The sequence below is a fragment of the Gymnoscopelus microlampas genome (assembly GCF_963454915.1).
Source record: "Gymnoscopelus microlampas genome assembly, chromosome: 3".
Lineage (NCBI taxonomy): Eukaryota > Metazoa > Chordata > Actinopteri > Myctophiformes > Myctophidae > Gymnoscopelus > Gymnoscopelus microlampas.
The window spans coordinates 49,245,115-49,265,460 of NC_139940.1; the positions used below are offsets into that span (position 1 = coordinate 49,245,115).

The 20,346-nt window shown below is 42.4% G+C and overlaps 2 protein-coding genes across 3 annotated transcripts in view; both read left to right on the plus strand.

The window, feature by feature from the left end:
* Window positions 1-20,346, plus strand: part of LOC311042431 (H-2 class II histocompatibility antigen, E-S beta chain-like) — a 458,449-nt gene that overhangs the window by 140,136 nt on the left and 297,967 nt on the right. The gene's annotated exons all lie outside the window — the stretch shown is intronic.
* LOC311042421 (receptor-type tyrosine-protein phosphatase U-like) overlaps window positions 1-20,346 on the plus strand; it is a 191,896-nt gene that overhangs the window by 33,466 nt on the left and 138,084 nt on the right. For both annotated transcript variants that reach the window (XM_084053146.1, XM_084053147.1), the window contains exon 2: window positions 12,989-13,120. In XM_084053146.1, the coding sequence (XP_083909272.1) occupies window positions 12,989-13,120 (132 nt within the window). The remainder of the gene's footprint in view (window positions 1-12,988; window positions 13,121-20,346) is intronic.

The following is a 20,346-nucleotide window of genomic DNA, read 5'->3' on the forward strand; positions in this document are numbered from 1 at the left end:
AACGCGCTGGACGATCTCTGTGTGTGTGTGTGTTTTTTGCGACGGGACGACGGGAGCATGTACCGTGGTGTGTGTGTGTGTGTGTGTGTGTGTGTGTGTGTGTGTGTGTGTGTGTGTGTGTGTGTGTGTTCGTGTTCGCGACAGGAGCATGTACCGTGTACTTTACTATATAACTTGGGGTCCAAGACATAGAAATGCCATTAAATGGGGGTCCATAGCCCTAATGCATGTCAAACTGGGGGTCCTTGAAATTAAAATGGTTGAGAATCACTGCTAGAGCCATAAAAAAAAAACGCTCTTATGGGGGTCCCTGGCATATCTTTTCAAATGGGGGTCCGCGGGCTAACAAGTGTCAATTTGGGGGTCCTTGACATAAAAACGTTTGCGAACCACTCCACTACACAGTACAAACTCACTTTCGATCGCTGATACTGTCTGTTCTCGGCGCATAAGCCAAACTGCACACGTTGGGTGCTCATATTCCCCTACGGGTATGGTCTAGTTGAAAATAATCTATATAACATGCCTCCTGACCCCCTCAAACAGACCCAGCTTCTACTAACCGTAGTATTTCTACTAACTCATTTCCTGCCTGGTTCTCATCAAAGCTGTTAAAAGTCAACCGCAGACGGAGGTTGACTGTCGACCATCTGTAAGGTGGAGTTTCCTGGAGCTCAGTGGCAGCAGTGCAAGATTCAGATCTTCTGCTTTTCTCTTTCCATTTGGGTGTTCTATGGCAGTGGTTCCCAACCTTTTCTCTTCTTATCTGTCTCATGTAAACCTTGAGGACATATATTTGTGACGACACACTGTGTTTGATTATGGAACTGTCTGTAGTGCATCAGCTGCTTTCTTGTCAATTATTATTTCAGCCAAAACTATGGCTGCATGGAGAACGACAGCACCGACAGACATTATCCATGTTTGCAAGCACTAGTTGGTTTGACCATGGATGTATTGGTTTTTACATGCTTGATCCTGACCTCTTCATATAGTGTAACAGGTGACGCCTACCATACAGAATCAGTTGTGGTGCACACATAATATTTTTTTAAATGACTTGGAATGTTATCATTTTGGAATAAATTGTAATATATCCACAATCTTTCTACCTTTCTACCTCCTGCAAGCTGTGGTAAGGGCCTGGAAACACAACCAAACTCAGTCAAAGAAGCCAGATCCACTAACAGTGATATTTACCAGAACCACTTGACACTTAATCACTGTGTGAGGGGGGGGGGGGGGGGCTGTCTGTGCTACTTTGTGACTGCAGGCTTGTTGGACGTGTTTGTGGTCTTTTCTCTGGTGGGTCACTTTCTAAATGTGTGTGATTGTGAGATGTCTGTTCTCATCACTCTGTCTGTCCATCTCTGTCTGTGTCTGTCTCCACCTTGTCTATCACAGGAAAACACGCACGCACGCACGCACGCACGCACGCACGCACGCACGCACGCACGCACGCACACACACACACACACACACACACACACACACACACACACACACACACACACACACACACATACACACAGTGTGCTGGCCACAGTGAGATCGATGCTAAACATCAGGAGGGAAGGAAACATCAGGAGAGCAGGCATTTAAACATGTGAACCAGGAAGCAGATCTCACAGCTTCCTGGTTGTGATGTCACCTGAGGTCTTGTGATCATAGGGGGCACATGACATCATTATATGATATTAATATTGATATATTATCACATGGTCACCTGGGTATATTGATATGGTTATTGATATAGTGGGAGGAGATCAACTGGGTATATGGTTATTTAAGTCTATTCGGACATGATCAGCTGGGTATATGGATATAAAAATTGGAGTTGATCAGGAGGGTATTGATAGTGATTACCTGAAAAGACAGGAAAAGGTATAGGAGGTATAGCAGATGAAATGTAGTCAAAGGAGATTGCCTCCTAAATGCGACTTAGTGTTATTAATTATATTTGTTTTGTCAACTAATGAATGCTATTATGACACTTGACAACTGTTCCCCCGGGGTCCATTCATACATCTGTTGATTGTTGTTTAGTGTTTGACAGCTTTCACTGGCATAATAATAATAACTCGTACATCTGCAGTGGATGGAGGTGGTCTCCCTGCTCCATTCCATTGCTACATTTAGACCCTGGTGTTGACAATGTGGAAATTAGATCTCTCGCCATCTTTACTGTAGTTTGGTGGCTGTAGTTATTGTAGTTCTCCATCAGGAGAGGGAGACTGCAAGCAAAACTCATGGATAGTAGCTGTAAGCCGCAGTGCCCAGTATGATAAGATGCGATGAGATTTCTTTTTGTAAAAGCTTAAAGTTATAAATAGACCACAGCCTCTCCATGTGACTCCACTGAGCTTGTTGTAACTCTATTTTATACTTTATAAAATGGACTCCACTGCTATGTTTGGGTACAAGCTGGCAAGTCTTAATTTACACTTCAGTGTAAATGTGTAGCCTGTATGTGGAGCTGCACAGAAGTGTTCTGTATGTCCTCCCAGAGGACTGCAGAGACCTGCTGTGAACATCCTCTACATTTTAATTACTTGCAGTGGATGACAAAGATGACATAGACAATGAGTTTGCAAGGTGGTTTATGAGAGAAAACAAAACACACGTTTAAAACTGGTTTCTGCTAGCCTCTATGGTTGTATGTTCTGTATGTATGGTTGTACTGTATGTTGTTCAGTGTGTATGGTTGTATGTTCAGTATGTACAGTATGGTTGTACTGTGTGCTCAGTATGTATGCTTGTATGTTCAGTATGCATGCTTGTGTGTTCATCATGTATGCGTGTACGTATGTTCAGCCTCTATGCTCACTTGGTTTAATGTCTTGAACATCTGTTCCACTGGAATTTAAGAAACATACTTACAGTAAATATTCCTCCTAAGCAGTGACATTTTGTACTCAATGTGTTTATGTAATAAGTGCAACATTCTTGCAGTAACATGTTGTTAAAATGTCATAACACTGCCAACTTTCAGTTTTTCTAAATGGTGTGAGAGGAAATGCTGTCTCTGTTTTATTCCTTGCATCAGTATTTGGTATCTCTAATATCTCACCGCTCCCAGTATCTCTCGACCAGTCAGGAGAGCTCTATGAACTTGAACTTGAAGTGAGGGACCTACCTTTCAATCATGCAGGCATGCATGATGGACTGGCTGTAGTGTTTCAGGGTATGTTGTGCCGTTACTTTGTTCACAATGGCTGAAATCAAAGCCAACATCCTCAAACTTCCATGGCATATTCAACAAAACTCTCAAAATAAAAAGAGACACAAATAAAACAGGAGAACAGGGGTATGAAGAAATAAAATAAGAGTGAACATAGATAGTGAGAGCTGAGGGATTGTGAACACGCTTTTGGACAGGAAACACGCTTGTAACATCATGCATCTGGAGTCCTGTCACACCTTTAAGAGAAGTAATAAAAAGATGTTAGTTGAATGTCATTGTCCTTACATGGATTATAATGTGAGGTGATGTTGAATAGACAATAGTGCCGTCATTTAGAACATCTATGCTGATCTTTCCGTTCATCTTCAACTTGCATAACCTCCCTACTGGGTCTGGTTGCGGGAACATTGCCGCCATTTTCAAAATGTGTTCCAAAGCAATGTTACATACTGTATTTCTATTTCATGAATTCATTTTGATTGGAGGAAAAAGTTGCAAATCATGAAATAAGTTGTCAAAGACGGTGGGGTGGTCCAGAGCTCCAAAAAGGTTGAGAAACACTGTGTTCGGATTGAGTGGAGAAGATGCTACTGAAGACATGTGAGTTAACAGAGTTGATAGACAGGCTAAAGTCCACGCACCGTTTGAGCTCCCAGTGGAAGAGTCTTAGTTTTATTTGTTAGCCTAACTAACAAATAAAACTAAGACTCTTCCACTGGGAGCTCAAACGGTGTGCGGACTTCCCCTCTTTTTCTCATGTACGTATTGTTGTCCAGCACCCCTAACTGCTTTAGGATGTGCATGCTTACCCCTCGTTCCTATTGATAGACAGGCTGACATGGACAAAGAGCTGTAATCATCAATAAGAAATGAAAGCCACAGAGTGTTGTTATTGTAGCTGCTGTGAGGAGCCTGCAGGCAGCTTGACGTTCTGTCAAGTTGAGCTGCTTTAGTGCTCAAAGGTTTGGTATAGCTGACCCCAGATCAGACAACATGGGGACTAGTGTTTCTAGTTGATGAACACATGGTACTGCACACAAGTACTGTCCACCCAAAATAAAAGCCTAATACGGTAGCTAGTAATAAAATATGCAGAGGTTCTCTTTTTTTTCAAGGGCATCGTCATTGAATTGCATGTGGCTCCATTAATAATTATAACAAGTAAGACGCGCGAACGCTGGAAGCGAACGCAGCTCGAAAATATTGTGTATTTACGGACTTTGTGTGTGTGTGTGTGTGTGTGGGTGTGTGGGTGTTTGTGTTTTGACTGTAGCTGCACTCTGGCGCACTCTGTCGGCCGCACCCAGGCAGTGCACTGCACACAGACAGACACACACACACACACACACACACACACAAGCCGAGCAGACTTTCATAGTAAGCTCCACTTGGGCGGAGGCCTCCTTCCGCGTTCGCAACAAGCTGTCTTGAGTTTTCTCCTAGGATTAAGCTAGATTTCTCACCAGATGTTCAGACAATGCGTATAAATGTTTATTTCTGGCCCTCAAATTTGATACGCTAAGATGTGTTTGGAGCTGTTGTAAAATACTTCATAAAATGCCATCTCTGCCCAGTGCACAACAATTGATATCAATTGTTACGCACCGATAAATGATCAACTGTTACTATTCTGAAAATAATTCCATCTTTAACATAGCTTCAGGTCCTAATATGTAGCTACATAATGCCAACTGCTTGCTTTGCATAAAAATGCCTTCATACAGGGAGTCTTTCTGTCACTTTGCTCATAAAGGAGTACGCACAAGGTGAGAGACAAAATAAAAAAGGAAGGTGTTTAGGAGCGCGTTGGGGCACACCCACTCTTATTCTCTCTACTCTTATCTGTATCTATCCTGTGTTGTTGTTAACCTGCATTTTCTTAAAAGTATGACAATAAGAATCATGATACATTATGTCATGTGATAGTAGAATTGGGTGTCCTGAATGGATGGTGGTCCCTGCCTTTACCTATCTTAACATGTTCTTGCCTGGCCCTCTAGCCAGCCTACCCCTCATCCTCCGTTTTGGTACAGTATATCATCAACCCCTCTATTCACAAACCCTCTGCTCCACTTTACCACTATCTCTCCATCTTTTTCATTTTTCCAATCCAATTCCTGGCCTCTCCACCTCCCATCTGTGTGACTGGAACCCCTTAGTAGCCACCAGGGGTGAGTTATTAGTGCCCAAGGAGGCAGAAAAATGATTTCATTGCGTATTCAGGTGCAGGGACGGATGGCTTTCGGAGACAGCCGAGGGAGTGCTGGGGTGGAGAGCCTCTGTTGAGAATAAATATACCTGTCTCCTGCTGATGCATGGGGCTCGCGCTCACCGCAATGCAAATCAACCAGCTTCTCCCAGGCGAAAGTGGCTTCCAGCATTACTCACCCGTTCCCACCTGGATCCAGCCTACAGACGTACCAGATTTAGATGAGGCTGTCTGTGTGGAGCAATGCACTCAACAGTGTCTTCCATACAGAAGCAGTGAGTTTGGGTTCCCGGGTGTTGATAATGTGAGACGCCACAGTGCCTCGCCTCGCTGGATTTCCCAGGTGACTCCTGGGTGCCGCTGTTCATTACCCTGCCTGACTGGCAGAGATGCGGACTGTAGAAGGATGCACATGCCATCCATTGGCACACACTAGCCACGTTTACATGGACACTTTTCTTCCAATCTGATTAAAATAAACCCGATTGAAGGTTTTGGATCAAGTGTTTACATGAGATGTGATCTAATCCGATCTGGTGTATACATGCACCTGTTTTCAATCGGATCAGCTGTGACGCAAATTATGAAATACATTGCATTTCCCTGTATCCATTAGTAACAATATATTATAATAATAATACTAATAATAATAATAATAATAATTATAATATATATTATATATAATACATATGCACATAGCCAGCCCTAGCCTATTAACAATAGGCCTACATATTCGCGCCAATAGACAAGTGCATTCACGATAATAACTAGCTCCATTAAGAACCTCTCACTCCGCTATACAGCTCTGAGATGAGGTTCTATGTCGAGGTCTCCCAGAATCGGTTGACGGCCGCAAAGGCTCCGTTGTTCACCCTTTTATCTACATCGTATCCAAAAACTAATGGTAGATTCCAGAGCGCACAGATGTTTAAGGTTTGGTCGGGCACAAAATATTTTAACATGGCCACAGGCTGACTAAATAAGCGATTTAAACGGGTAGTTTCGTCCCCGACCTAAAATATTTTGTGCCCGACCAAACCTTAAACATCCGTGTGCTTTGGAATTAGTTTTTGGATACGATGTAGATAAAAGGGTAAACAGCGGAGCCTTTGTGGCCGTTCAACCGATTCTGGGAGACCTCGACATAGAACCTCATCTCGGAGCCGTATAGCGGAGTGAGAGGTTAGGAGCTAGATAATGAAAAAAAGGCTGTAGTTAACTAATATTTAGGCTACTTCTAAAATGGCCTATTTTCTTATATTCCCATACCCCAGTCCCATAGATAATCTGCAGAAGGATATAGGATATTGTGCTGGTGGTTTCTTAGGCTATTTATGATGGCATATCTTCCTGGGTTGTTCATTAGATCACAACAAAGAAGACGTTTTCAAAAAGTTACTGGCCAGCTCAATAACAGACATACTGTAGGTCTACCCAGGGTGTGTGTGTGTGTGTGTGTGTGTGTGTGTGTGTGTGTGTGTGTGTGTGTGTGTGTGTGTGTGTGTGTGTGTGTGTGTGTGTGTGTGTGTGTGTGTGTGTGTGTGTGTGTGTGTGTGTGTGTGTGTGTGTGTGGTACTGTGGATGGTTGGTCAAAGACGCACGGGAAAGCAGTGGTGTAAAGTAACTAAGTACATTTACTCAAGTACTGTACTTTAGTACAAATCTGAGGAATCTTTAGTTTACTGGAGTATTTCCATTTTTCTATACTTTTACTTCTACTCCACTACATCTGATAGGCAAATTGTACTTTTACTCCACTACAATTATTTGAAAACTTTATTTATAGTTACTTTGTAGATTTTGATTATTATTACAAAAGATACATTTATCACTTCAGCCCTATTTAAACTTTGGTTATTTGACCAAAGTTTCTACAAGCTCACAACGCATCGATGCAACGAGTTGTGAGCTTGTAGATCTGCTATTTTTAAAATACTTTTACACATTTTAGACTGCATAACTAGTACTTTTACTTTTGGTATGTTAAGTATATTTATTTATATTTATTTCTGCATTGCACTATTGATACTTTTACTCAAGTAAACAATTTGAGTACTTTTTCCACCACTGCAGGAAAGTATAGACAGGACAGGGTAATGCCAAGTCCAGTCGCGGACACGGTAGAATCGTATCGCACCCGCACACCTCTCTCTCTCTCTCTCTCTCTCCTCTGATTAATAACAACAGGTTTGCATGGCGACCGCGCGCTTGATCTTGTTGTGTGCCTGACCTGGTGAGCGTGAACGCACTACGGGAATGTTCCCGAGGATGTCCCGGACTTTATGACATTATATGAATAATGTCACATATTTATTTTGCATAAATGCGATAAAGTTGTGCTTTTGAAAATTAATGATCTTGGAAGCAAAACCTTTGCATGAGGTTGCAATCATTCCCAAAGTGATGTGGACTGGTTGAGGGATTTATGGCTCCAGATCAAGTCAAGTCAAAGCTCCAATTATGTGTGTTGCGACTCGCGATTATTATTTTATACAGATGTCAGACTCCGGAATATTGCCTTGTCTCCAATCCATGCAGCATTAACAAAAGCAGGGGCCAATCAACAAATATCTGATATACTGTAGATGCTATTAAAACGAAGAGGAGGCATCAGAATCAAGGCAGTGCATTTTATCCCACAAATCATTTGACTGATAGAATCTATGCCCATGTATTCCATGAAGTAAAAACAATTAAATCATGTCTCCCTTGGGTCCTCAGCAATTATGCATCCTGAGTTTCTAGTTGTTCGGCCGGACGGTTCTCAATCGAGACGGGAGTCATGGGACTCGCACAAGCGCACGCGGCGAGCACACACATGCGCTCACGTAGCCTACACATATATTCCGCGCATTTATAGATTGCCTATATATAATAGAAAAATTGCCTATATAAAATAAATAATGTAGTGAAACATCACAAATGTATAGTTGCAAAAATAAAAAAGTGCCCCAATAAATGGCCAGGAAGCATGCGCAGAAAGAACAGAATCAGATACTAATCAGGTTAAGGTGTATACATGGACGAAATGTCCTTTTGATCGGGTTGTAAAAAGGTCTAGACCACCCCTCTGCACCCGATTAGAATTTTAATCGGGTTGGGCTTGATCGGGTTTATTTAGGTGTATACATGGAGATTTTTAATCTGGTTTATTTTAAACCAGATTTATTCTTGTTTTAACCCGATTAGAAAGGTCCATGTAAACGTGGCTACTGTATTGTTAATATAATGACTATTATATTCATAATTCAAGTTCAAATCTATTAAGCACAGCTTATGCACCTGCAGTTGTGTATACTGTGTGTGTGTGTGTGTGTGTGTGTGTGTGTGTGTGTGTGTGTGTGTGTGTGTGTGTGTGTGTGTGTGTGTGTGTGTGTGCGTGCATGGATACATTTATGAAAAAACAGAGCATAAATGTGTGTGTGTGTGTGTGTGTGTGTGCATGGATACATTTATGAAAAACAGACCATGGGGTTTAAACTCACAGTTTCATCTGGATGGTTAAAAGGCAATACAACATGGTGACAGGGCTCAGTGCTTGTTCAGCAGTCTGATGGTTGCCAGGTGAAAACTGTTCAGAAGACTGATGCTTTGGCTAATGATGCACCGGTTACCCTTGCTTTGCCGTGGTCGCAGCAGCGTTGGGAACAGATTATGGCTGTGGTGATGAATGTTCTTGATGTTACGCTAAGCCTTGACTACACACCGTTACTCATATAATCCCTGGCGGAAGGGAAGCTCACATCCAACGATGTACTGGGCTGTCCACACGCTTTGTCCACTTTGTAGTCGAGGGTGGTGCAGTTCCCATACCAGGCAGTGGTGCTGTTACTCAGGATGCTCTGAATGGTGATGTTGTAGAACCCCTGAGAATGCGGAGGCTCACCCCGAATTTCTTCTGGCGACAGGCAGTAGAGGCTTTGCTGAGCCTTTTGTGTGTATTTAATTGATTAAATACAGTAGGGAACCTATAGAGCAGAACTGACCAGCCATTTATTTATGTTATACCTCCACATACATTTTCTGTTGGCTGAGCTCCCTGTTGTATTATTTCATGTCATTTCTTTTTTTTTAATCAATAATAGTTTGTTTCAAATTCAAAGAAGAATTCAACCACGTGGAAAGCTGTAATCTGTTTTTAAATGAGTGTTTATGTAAATAACGGTAATGAGCTGAGATCCAGTAACATCCACTGTGCTGAGCAAACACCCTAATGAGCTAACAACGAGAAAGATGCTGAAATGGATTTCACACAGGTGACACGATAATACCCATCAAAAGAGACTGATTAAATGCACATATCAAAGTAGGGCACCCCCCACAACATTTACTCACGTGCACACGCATGCATGATGCGCACGCTCACAAATCCTGAAGAGGCTGTTAAACAAATTGATGCTTTGACCATTATACAAATTATACAACACATCATTGTCATTCTTCATCCATGGCCTTGTTGAGTATTGCTTGTCTCTTCTCTTGGGCTCTCTCCTCAAACCTTTTGATATCAGCTGTTTTTTTGTTCAATTAGGGCAGCAGTAGAGAGAATGGCAGCGCGTCAAATAACAGCTGGAGACCTGGTTTCAAAAAGTAATGCGACACGCCCAATATGGGAACACTTTGGATTTCTACTAACGTTGGGTGATGCCAAAATATTACTATCGGCCACTGTCAGACCAAAAATCGACGATTGCCAATTTCCGCTAGAAAATGAAAGTATGTGAGAACAGCTCCGCTCTCCAGCTGGAGTTTTACTTCGCCGTACAGAACAAATAGGAGCTCTACAAGCTCACAATGTGTTGCGGGTGCGACGCGTTGTGAGCTTTTAGGTCTGCTATTTTTGACACGCGGGGCCGCTGTGTGGCGAAGTACACATTCGGCTGTAACAAAGCCAGTGTCGGGTTGCTGTTAAATGAACAGAGACGAGATGACACAAGTCTTTCTGCTGCCATTCATTCGTCTCACTGACCAAAATTAGTTTATACAGCGTAGAATTGTAAAACATATCACTCCATAGGATATTCTTTTCAGGACTAAGCTAGCTCACAAGCTAGGAGATGAAGTGCCTACCGCAGTTTGCAACATTCGCGGCAACGATGTGGCAAAGCAAAACACAAAAAGAAAATCATTTTTTCCAGATGTCTTTTTCATGGACAAAAAAATCCTACTAAACTAATCCTACCACTCCAGCAAACTCACATTTCAAATCTCATTGATTGACTTGTGACATAAACAACTGACACAAGTTTTAATATCCAGACTTGACATCAATCGGTTCGGATAGAATTAAGTGCGGGACCATAGTATGCCCCAGTCAATATAGTGCCATTTCTCCCTATAATGATCTGTTCGTTTCTTTGAACACATGGAAGCTAACTGCTTTCATTTTATCCTGTCTAGCCTGTCTAATGGTCATTTTGTCAAATGTTGGCTGGCAGTGGTGTGTTCTAGATCCGCAGAACCGCAGAACCTTACCAGTCCATACATACATATTGTATATGTACTTTTCTAGTAGCCTTCAGCCATGTGAAATTGTTTTACATGGCAATATCTCAGCCATGATTTTTGGACATGGCATCACATTATAAAGTATAATATGCCTTCACTGTGCGTTGACACATTGTTTCCAGGGGAAATAGTGGAGATTGGTGCAGCGAGTGCTCCTGTCTTTGTCCTGACAGATGAGCCATGTCTATCCAGAAGGCTCTCTGGAGATGACGTTCCTGGTAAGCCCTGGCCTGGGCTCCCATGCAGCGCTCAGCTCTCATTTCCCTGCTCCTGGGTGATGAGTCTTTGTAGGCCAGAGTCTGCAGGCTTCATTGACAGAAGCAGCAGGGAATGATATAGTGGCAGAGCGTTTGGATGTGTCAGGTCTCATATCTCTGGCAGTTATATTAGAAATAGATTCCAGTGCGGGACAATTAACCCTTGACATTGCACATATAACTGCAAAAAGACAAATGTATCCTTCCCATTAACTCTTTCTTTTATTAAGGTTCTGGCAACAGATAGGGTTGGCTATATGTATGCTTTACATGTGTATAGATATAGAAACACTTTTCTTTAGCGTTTAAACTACATTGACAAAATCAGAAGGAATCATGGCGTTATACATGTATTTAATTGTAAATATTCGTATACAGTGTATTATTAATTTTTAAATTATGCTTCATGTCAGCAAAACAAATTCCCTGTAAAACGGGGTGCTGGTATAAAACCGATTTGACCCTAACCTAATCCTGCTGTAAACACATGTATACACATGGCAATGATGACAAGAACATGTCACCTCTATGTTTTCTCCCGCAGTAGCACTGAAATGAATGAACGTTGTGAATCATAAGTACAGTGAGCCGGCCATGCTTGCAGCCGTGTGTCTGCTGGATGTCACATTTACACCATTTGTTTAATGGCAGATTAGCCAGAAGAATGAGCTGTAATAAAGCCACAGCGCATGGTGGGGGTCACCTTCAGGATGGGCTTCTGGTCATTTGGGTCGTTATCACGTCGTGTCCCTCGACATCGTTGGCATGAGCTCCTCATCACGTGAGCGAGGGATCTTTCAAGCTGCCCAATGTTAGTGGGTCATTTTCAAACCATTGAGCTAATGTGAGATATGGCAACAGATGCAGGCAGCAGAGACAACACCGCATTATTCAGCGCCTCTGGGCCATAAAAAACGCAGCTATTACACACAATTTGAAAGAATTCGCTTTTTGGTGCATGGAATATGGCAGCTTCTGATGTATTACAATAATCATCACATTCCCTATGGGTCCCAGCCCTCCTGAGCGGTATTGCTATCTGTATGTGGGCCTACATGCTTGAGCTTTGTGTGGTCTTGTTTATGTTTTATTTGGAGGGAGACTTTGATTTTAACTGAACTTGAGTCAGGGGTAATTACAGCCCATAGTTTGATTGGTTGTAATTTAAAGTGATGAGCGTACTGTACGTGCACATTGCTTTTGGTGAGAGCGTGCCACCATGTCACCGTGGTTGTTTTGTGGCTGGCTGTTATTAATGGATGTCTGGGTGAAAGGTGGAGTGGGAAATGGATGTGGGTTTGTTGTCTGGCATCTGTCCCACCTTGAGTAAAAGGGACGGGGATCAGAGGTGAGATCATGGTGGAATGCAGCCTGGATGAGCTACAACCATACACTCACATATCCACAATAACGCAGCCCAAGGCTATTGGGTCAAGTGAATGTTTCTGAAGAGGGACTGTGGTACTTCTCTCTACCGTGTGTTACTGGACAACTTTATTTTCACACCACAGTTACAAGTACAAAGTAAGAATAGGGAAGAGAGAATACAAATTAAGAAGCAGGAACACAAAGTGCATAAAAATAGCAGGTTATCAGTGTCATGTGTCTAGGGGTTGTATGGGTTTTAATGTGGTTAAGGTCAGGGTAAGTATCTGGGAGGGTGGTTAGCCAATAAGATTGTATGACCTCAAACTCCTGGAGCTTGTAGTAATTGGGTAGTGGTCCAGGACCACCAATTATTAATCATATTTGTCTAATAAAGATGATTTCAGCACAGTCCAATACAATGTGTCTGTCATAAACCACTATTGTTTCTCTGTGTCATCTCAGCGGCTGGCTGTACCTTCGATGAGGATTCAGACCCCAATCTGTGTGACTTCACCCAGGGGGAGGAGGACGACTTTGACTGGCAGCTGTTCCGGACGCACAACACACCTCATGCCAGTGCTGACCTCCTGCGTGGTGAGTATTCTAACATTTATTTGTTTGGCTATTTTTACAGTGTATCTTCTGGACTAGATCCATAGCAGTGGGTGCCGGGAGGCTCACACCCACCATGTGTGTTTAGTGGAAACTCAGATGCTGTTTGAGTTTAAGAAATCCACCACCACATGTACCTCAGTGTACAATTTACAATTTAGGCGTTTAGCAGACGCTCAGTGTGACGGATGAATGCATTCATGTGGCTGTGGTGTGGCTGACACGTTGTGACAGCGCTCAAATCAACTTTAAGACGACCAGCGTCCATTTGTAATTCATCAGCATTAATCAAGCAGGCAGCAACCTGGTGGTGTCTGCTTCCTGCTAATTCCCGAGCATCACTTTGATGTTAACAAGGCTCGCCTTGGCTAATGGAAACACAAACCTGCCACCAGGAGATGGCATGCATAGTTTGAGGAGCTCCTCTGCTTCGCTCCGTATTTGCAAATACTCCACCAGGGGGAATTGACAAAACTGATTCTTGCACATTAACTCTCTCAGTGCCACACAACGAGATATCCCAAGTTTTTTCTGAATGCCCTCAGTGCCAAGAACAAAAAATCCAGAGTTAAAAAAAATAATAATAATGTTCATAACCCAATATATCATTATCTGAAGATTTGCAGCTCCATCCACTCCTTGTTTAACTTATAACTGAAAAAGGCTGTATCTCGCTTCCTAAGCACTTTTTTTTTACTTTGAAAAAGAAAAAACATATTTTTTTATTTCATTGGCACTGAGAAAGTTAAAAAAAATCATGTTAATTTTGTATTGAAACAAAAGAGGTAGACAATTAGGACAGATAATGCGGCAACTGTACACTGATGTGGCAACTTAACGTGGCAGAACAAATAAGTGTGATGCCAAAATTAAATAGAAAAAGTCAAATAGAGGTGATGAGGAGGACAAACATGAAGATAACAAGGTACACACTAATCAAGAGCGGTTATTTAAATAAACAATTTAACGAGGGATCATGGAGCTTCCCTGAGGAACACCATGACTATGTCGAGATGTTCCATGCTATTTTTAAAGGCATATGCTTGTGTTTCAGATTGGTGACAGCTCTATCATGCCCCTCCCCCAGGCTCTGTGCACATAGAACACCTGGTTTGATAAATGTAATGATAATCCTGAAACAGTTGGACTGCACCTCTCTCACCTCTGCATCATCAGTATTCCAGGCAGAATCTGCCCACAGCCACCAAGCATTTCAGTGCAGACGACAGGATAATTAATACTCTTCACTTCAGGTTTAATTAAAGCTTACTGCCTCGTCAGACGACCTTCATTAGAATGGAACAACAGGTGGAAATAAGATGCTACAGTATATTCTGAACATGATGAGGTCACAGTGAGCTGTTTCTGAGAGCCAAGGTGTTGTGTGGAACGTCTTACCTTTGTTAATCCCATGGGGAAAATTCTGTTTCAGCTTCACCCAGCTGATGCTGCTTAGATGGCCGTGATGAGCGCTCAGGGGGAAGCTGTTAGGGGTTAAGTGTCTTGCTCAGGAATACTTCAACACGTAGACATGGGCGGGCTGGGAGGCGATCAGGTGACCTTCTGATTACCGGGTGACCTCTCTAAACTACAGCCTTGAAGCATCATGACTGTTAGTCATGTTATTAATCTGATGATGAAGTATCATAACATAATAATATAGTATATATAGTTACTCCTGTTGACTGTACACCGTGCTCTCTTCATGGTATATCTGCATCAGAATTCTGCATCTCTGCATGTTTTACTCCTAATCGTGATGTATCCGGGCTGTGTATCACGCTGGGAGTGTCTCTATCCACCATCTTGGCAGCCAAGGTGCGAGGGGACAGCTCGTGTTCATGAGATAAGTCTATTTACAGTGGACCACTATTAACTTTCTGTTGCTGAGAAATTGGTATCCAGGGAAGATTAGTAAACACAGCTGAGATAGCAGCAGAGCATGGAGCTCCCAGGAGAAATTAGACACTACATTTCTCATGCATGGGAAACGTGTTAAGACCAAAGTAAAAAAGGGCCAAGATGCCTTTTTTAATGAAATTAGCTCCTATCATTTTATTTTCCTTTTTTGTTAAAGGTCTTATATAGCACAGAGAGAGACAGACAGACAGACAGACAGACAGACATACAGACAGACAGACAGATATAGTAAAATGTTAAGACACTTGTCAGATATTGCAATGAAGGTTTGTATGAACTTTAGCAAAAAGGTTGTTAAATCGATTACATTTTCAGAATTCTGGATTATTGTTTGTGAAGGTCTCTTTGGAAGAACCCCACATATTGCAATAGTAGAAGCAGGTGTTATGGGTATTTTTAGGACCTTGAATGTATTGTATGTATAAAATGTATTGCCAAACTGTACTGTATCTAGTACAAATTTCACCAACCCGATAGGGGATGAAAAGGGTGCTGAATAACTTGAATAATTACAAGTCTCGAAGAAGAATTATGGCATTATGTTGCCATATTTACTCAGTTATTTGCAGAATCAGATCCTCTTCCCATTGATTGTTTTTGTTTCGTTTTTTTTTATCAAAGGTTCCAAATGATTAAGCCCTGCAACAGACTGCCATGCGTCTTTACATGATGCTACAGAAACAAGAGCTTGTCTCCTGTCCTATACTTTGCGTTAGCAAGGACTCTTGACTTTAATATCCTCAAACCTACTCATTGCACACAGCTGTTGAACAGCTCCTTGATTTTCAAAGCAGATAGTGTGAGTTAATAATGGCCTGACACCCCGTGAGGGCTGCGACACGTAAAAGGAAAATGTTCAAATTCTTTGAAACATGGGTTTGAGTCAGTGTCTGGTACCAGGTCAATATGTGCAGAGTAGCAGCTATTAGACACAATATAATGACTTTTGGGGGAGACCTTTGTTAATCCCATGGGAAAAAATATATTTCAGCTTCACCCAGCTGATGGCTTCTCAGATGGTCATGATGACCGTTTGGGGGTAAGCTGTTCAGGCAGCCACACACTGTACGACTTTTAAAGTTGTCGGGGAGTCATCAGATCGTTATGCATCTCACACTACACAAGTCTTTTTCTTGAAATCGGGTGAAGGCTGGAGCATGTGTGGTCATGAGCTCTCTCTCTCTCTCTCTCTCTCTCTCTCTCTCTCTCTCTCTCTCTCTCTCTCTCTCTCTCTCTCTCTCAGTGCCTTTGATGTTTTGGAAATAAATGATACTTTATCAAGCAGCAAAACTACTTTCAAGAAAGTGGAATGATTTGTAGAGAGGCCTGGTAAACAAAACACTCTGCATAGCTTTTTATTTTTTCCTAGGCTTTGGAAGAATGATGTGTAAATATCATCCTTCATTGGCTGCCTATTAGTTGACCAAACTTTACATTAGAAGGCCTAAGCCCTAAGCCCTCCTCACCTGTTTGGAAATAATGTGCTGTCTCCCTGAAATGATGAAATAACAGGCTAATTGCACAGTGTTTGTCTTGGGGGGACATGTTTTGAGAAAGAAGGACTTCTCCTGTGTGGAGATTTGAGGGTGTGTGTCAAGACCTGAGGGAAGCAGGCAAATAGATGGAGCTTGAACTCAGTCTCAGCAGAGTAAACCTTAATATAATGACCCAACAACACATCAGCTTTATGTGAAAAGCTTGGCCTGTGCTGCAAGGCTAAAAGCCCCCATTGATAAAGTAAATTAGAGATAAGATAACAGGGTGTGTAGTTTACTCTAGCTTGTGGTGGCCATGTTCCTATTCCTAGAGGTGTAATAAACCAGCTTTATGTCTTGTTGTCTTGTCTTCTTTTGGGGGACTCATTAGCCCCTGCTTAATGAGAAGATATTTAGTATTTGCAGTGGCCCTGTATAAAAGTCTGAAAGCAAAGTTCTCTCAAACTCTTGTTCACTTCAACCAAGCCCTTCAAATGTTTTAGGGAATCTTTTAGGGAAACAAACCTCAAACCTCAGCTTGTCTTTTCTATGAGGTAAAGAAGTGATCATTAAAGAGAGTTACAGCAGTCACGTAGTCAGTGAGTGGTTTCAAGAGGTGACTTACTGTATATCATTTACTGATGTATTTAGTCTAGCCACAGTCTGTTATGGAGCTGACACACACACACGCACGCACGCACGCACACACACACACACACACACACACACACACACACACACACACACACACACACACACACACACACACACACACACACACACACACACACACACACACACACACACACACACACACACACACACACACACATACACACACACACACACACACACACAAACACACAAACTAGATATGATAATACAGCCCCTCCTGGCTGCAGTGTCTTTCTACGAGGGAGGTTCGAGGTTGTTTAACAGCATAATTGAAGCTCAATCACATTACAGCCAAACATACAGATTTATGTTTGGCTTTACACACATTAGCATATGGAGCTGGAGAGTTAGCAGCCTGATTTAAATTAAGTTAAAACTTTTCTCCTCCAACACAACACCAGGGAAATGGTGTTTGAGGTCATTATCTGCACCAGGCCAGAAGACCAGGTGGTGGAGATTATGGTTTTGCCCCTGTCTGTGTGTCTGTCTGTGCACAGCTAATTTTCAAAGCTTTGCAATGTACAGTATGTCTTCTGCCTTTGTTCTTGGTCAAGGAGAGATCATCCTACACACTAGTGCTGTCAGAACAATTTTCGGGATTCGAAAATAATTTATACGTTTTGATTGCTTAGATTGCCTTTCAAATGTAATTTTCTTAATTTATTAATTTTATTTTACCCACTCGCTAAATGTATTGATTAACAAATCTAAGGATATGAATCACACCCGCTGCTTGCCTACAGGCATGTGAAAACGTGCTTGTCAGGTCACGTGATACCACAATACTGCTTGAGTGCGAGCGCTGCAGTGCACAGCAATACTTCACTAGTAGCAAGTTGTAAACATAGAAGAAAGCAACTTGGATGCACCAGAGATCACCACTCCTGATCATTTTAGGAGTGATGTGTGGAAAGTTTATGGATTTCCATCCAAAAACTGAAAAATAACAAGAGAAATCTGCAGAATATGCAAGATCAAAATTAAATATCACACCACTACAAGCAATATGAGGCATCAGTACACCCTGCTACGTTTGCCGAGATGACGGAGGTGGATGAACCAAAGTTAAAGCAGGCAAGGATCACCTCGTTCCTGCCTCCTTCCTTGTCGCGAGGTTAACCAGCTGCTCGCCAGACGACGATTACAAATAAATTGTCGCAATTTATCTGCAAAGATATGAGGCCGATTAACCTCTCGCAGGGGGCTGGGTTCAAAGAGTTTATCCAGGAGCTTGAGCCAAGGTACACAACTCCCAGCTGCACCACAATCACTGACAGAGTTGCGATGAGTCACTCAAAACAACGTCTGACCAAATATTAATGGCGAAAAGATCGCCCTGACCACAGATGGGTGGACGTCACTAGCCACGGACATTTTATAAATGAGAAATGGTAGCTGAAAGATGTCTCAAAACAACAGAAGCCCAGAAAAGCCACCCTGCTGGGAATGTTGCAGACTACATACTCAATAAGTACAACGTGAGTCGTGAGTCGTGAGTCCGTTCTCTCCGTCACCACGGACAACGCAACTAATTATATTAACACTGTGGAGAGGCACCTCCATGCCATCAACGTCCTGTGCATGGCTCACACAATTAACCTGGCTGTAAGGAAAGGTCTAGCAGTGCGGGCTATTGAAATTCCGGTCAGCAGACTAAAGGCCACAGCACTGCATTTCAACAAGTCTGCTTCAGACATGTACCTCCTGGAGTCTAAGCAGAAGACACTTGGAGTCACAAATGCTAAGCTAATCAATGACTGCATAACTCTGTGAAACAGCACCGAGTTATGGTGTGTCGGGCAGCTGAGCAACAAGCTCCCGTAGCAGCGGTAATCATGGATAAGAAACTCAGTCGTCTGGAGTTGAGTACCAATGAGTGGACACTTATGGAGAAGGTCAGAGAAGTGCTTAAGCCTTTCAAAGCGGCCACTGAGGCTTTATCAAGCGACCGATTCCCAACAGCACCAGCCATTCTTCCCCTGAAGTTTGTGCTTTTGTCGCAACTCCAGCCTTCCACTGACGGCCCAGCAGCACTCAATGACATGAAAACAAAAGATCTCAACTGACCTCTAGAAGAGATACAGCCAGGACAAAGATGCCTTCATGCTACTTCACACTGCAAGCTACCTCGACCCGCGTTTCCATCGTCTGGTTCATTTGGAACGCGGCCAAAAACAGAGAAAGTTAAAAGGGAACTGCTGCGGATTGAAGAGGAGCAGGATGTGATTGCTGAAGGAGCAGCCGTGGCTACAGGCACATTGCGCCAGGAGAAGACACCCAAGACAGCTCTTAGCACCATGGGAGATCTGTTTCGGATTTTTTATAGTCAAACGGTGCCATAGATCCATGATGTTTTTATTTTTATTTCTTTTTAAGTAAACACAATATAACTTCAACCCAGAATATACACATGAAGCGTAATGAAACACTTATTTCCAATGTGGTCCTACAATAGGTGCCATGGGAGACATGACAACAAGAGATGCTGTCGTACGAGAGTGAGACCCCACTACCCACCGACAGCAGCCCACTGGAGTGGTGGGGGAAGTCATGTACCAAGTACCCCCACCTTGCCCAGCTGGCATATGACGCTATTTGTGCATCCCGGGTACTTCGGTTGGAGCAGAGAGGATGTTCTCCACGGCCAAAGCAAAAATGTATCATTTAAATATTCAAATATATTTGAATATTAAAAATAAGCTTTGGAATTCAAATGGCATTAGGGAGTAAAACTGACAGCCCTAATACACACCCACAAAATGTCTGGTGCTGTGAATTAATCTGCTTAGATAAGAACATTCATCTTCATCTCTCTACTTTATTAATCAATATATCGGTCATAGGGACATAGGGACCTTCATCATACCTGACTCAGTAATTTGGACAATTTCACATTTGGCACTAGACCTTCAAAATACTTTGTTTTTATTCAGTTGTATTAATTTATACAAATGTGTCACCATGTCAGTGGGAAATCTCTCTGCATGTGCCCTGAAATCACATGGGAAGAAAAGGTGTTTTTTATTATGATAATTCTTGTAGGATTTTCTACAGCCGAGTCAACTGATATGATAATCAGTGTCAAAGTGTCTCTTTACTCAAGGAAATTAAAGTTCAGAGTTGTGCTCGTTCATCATC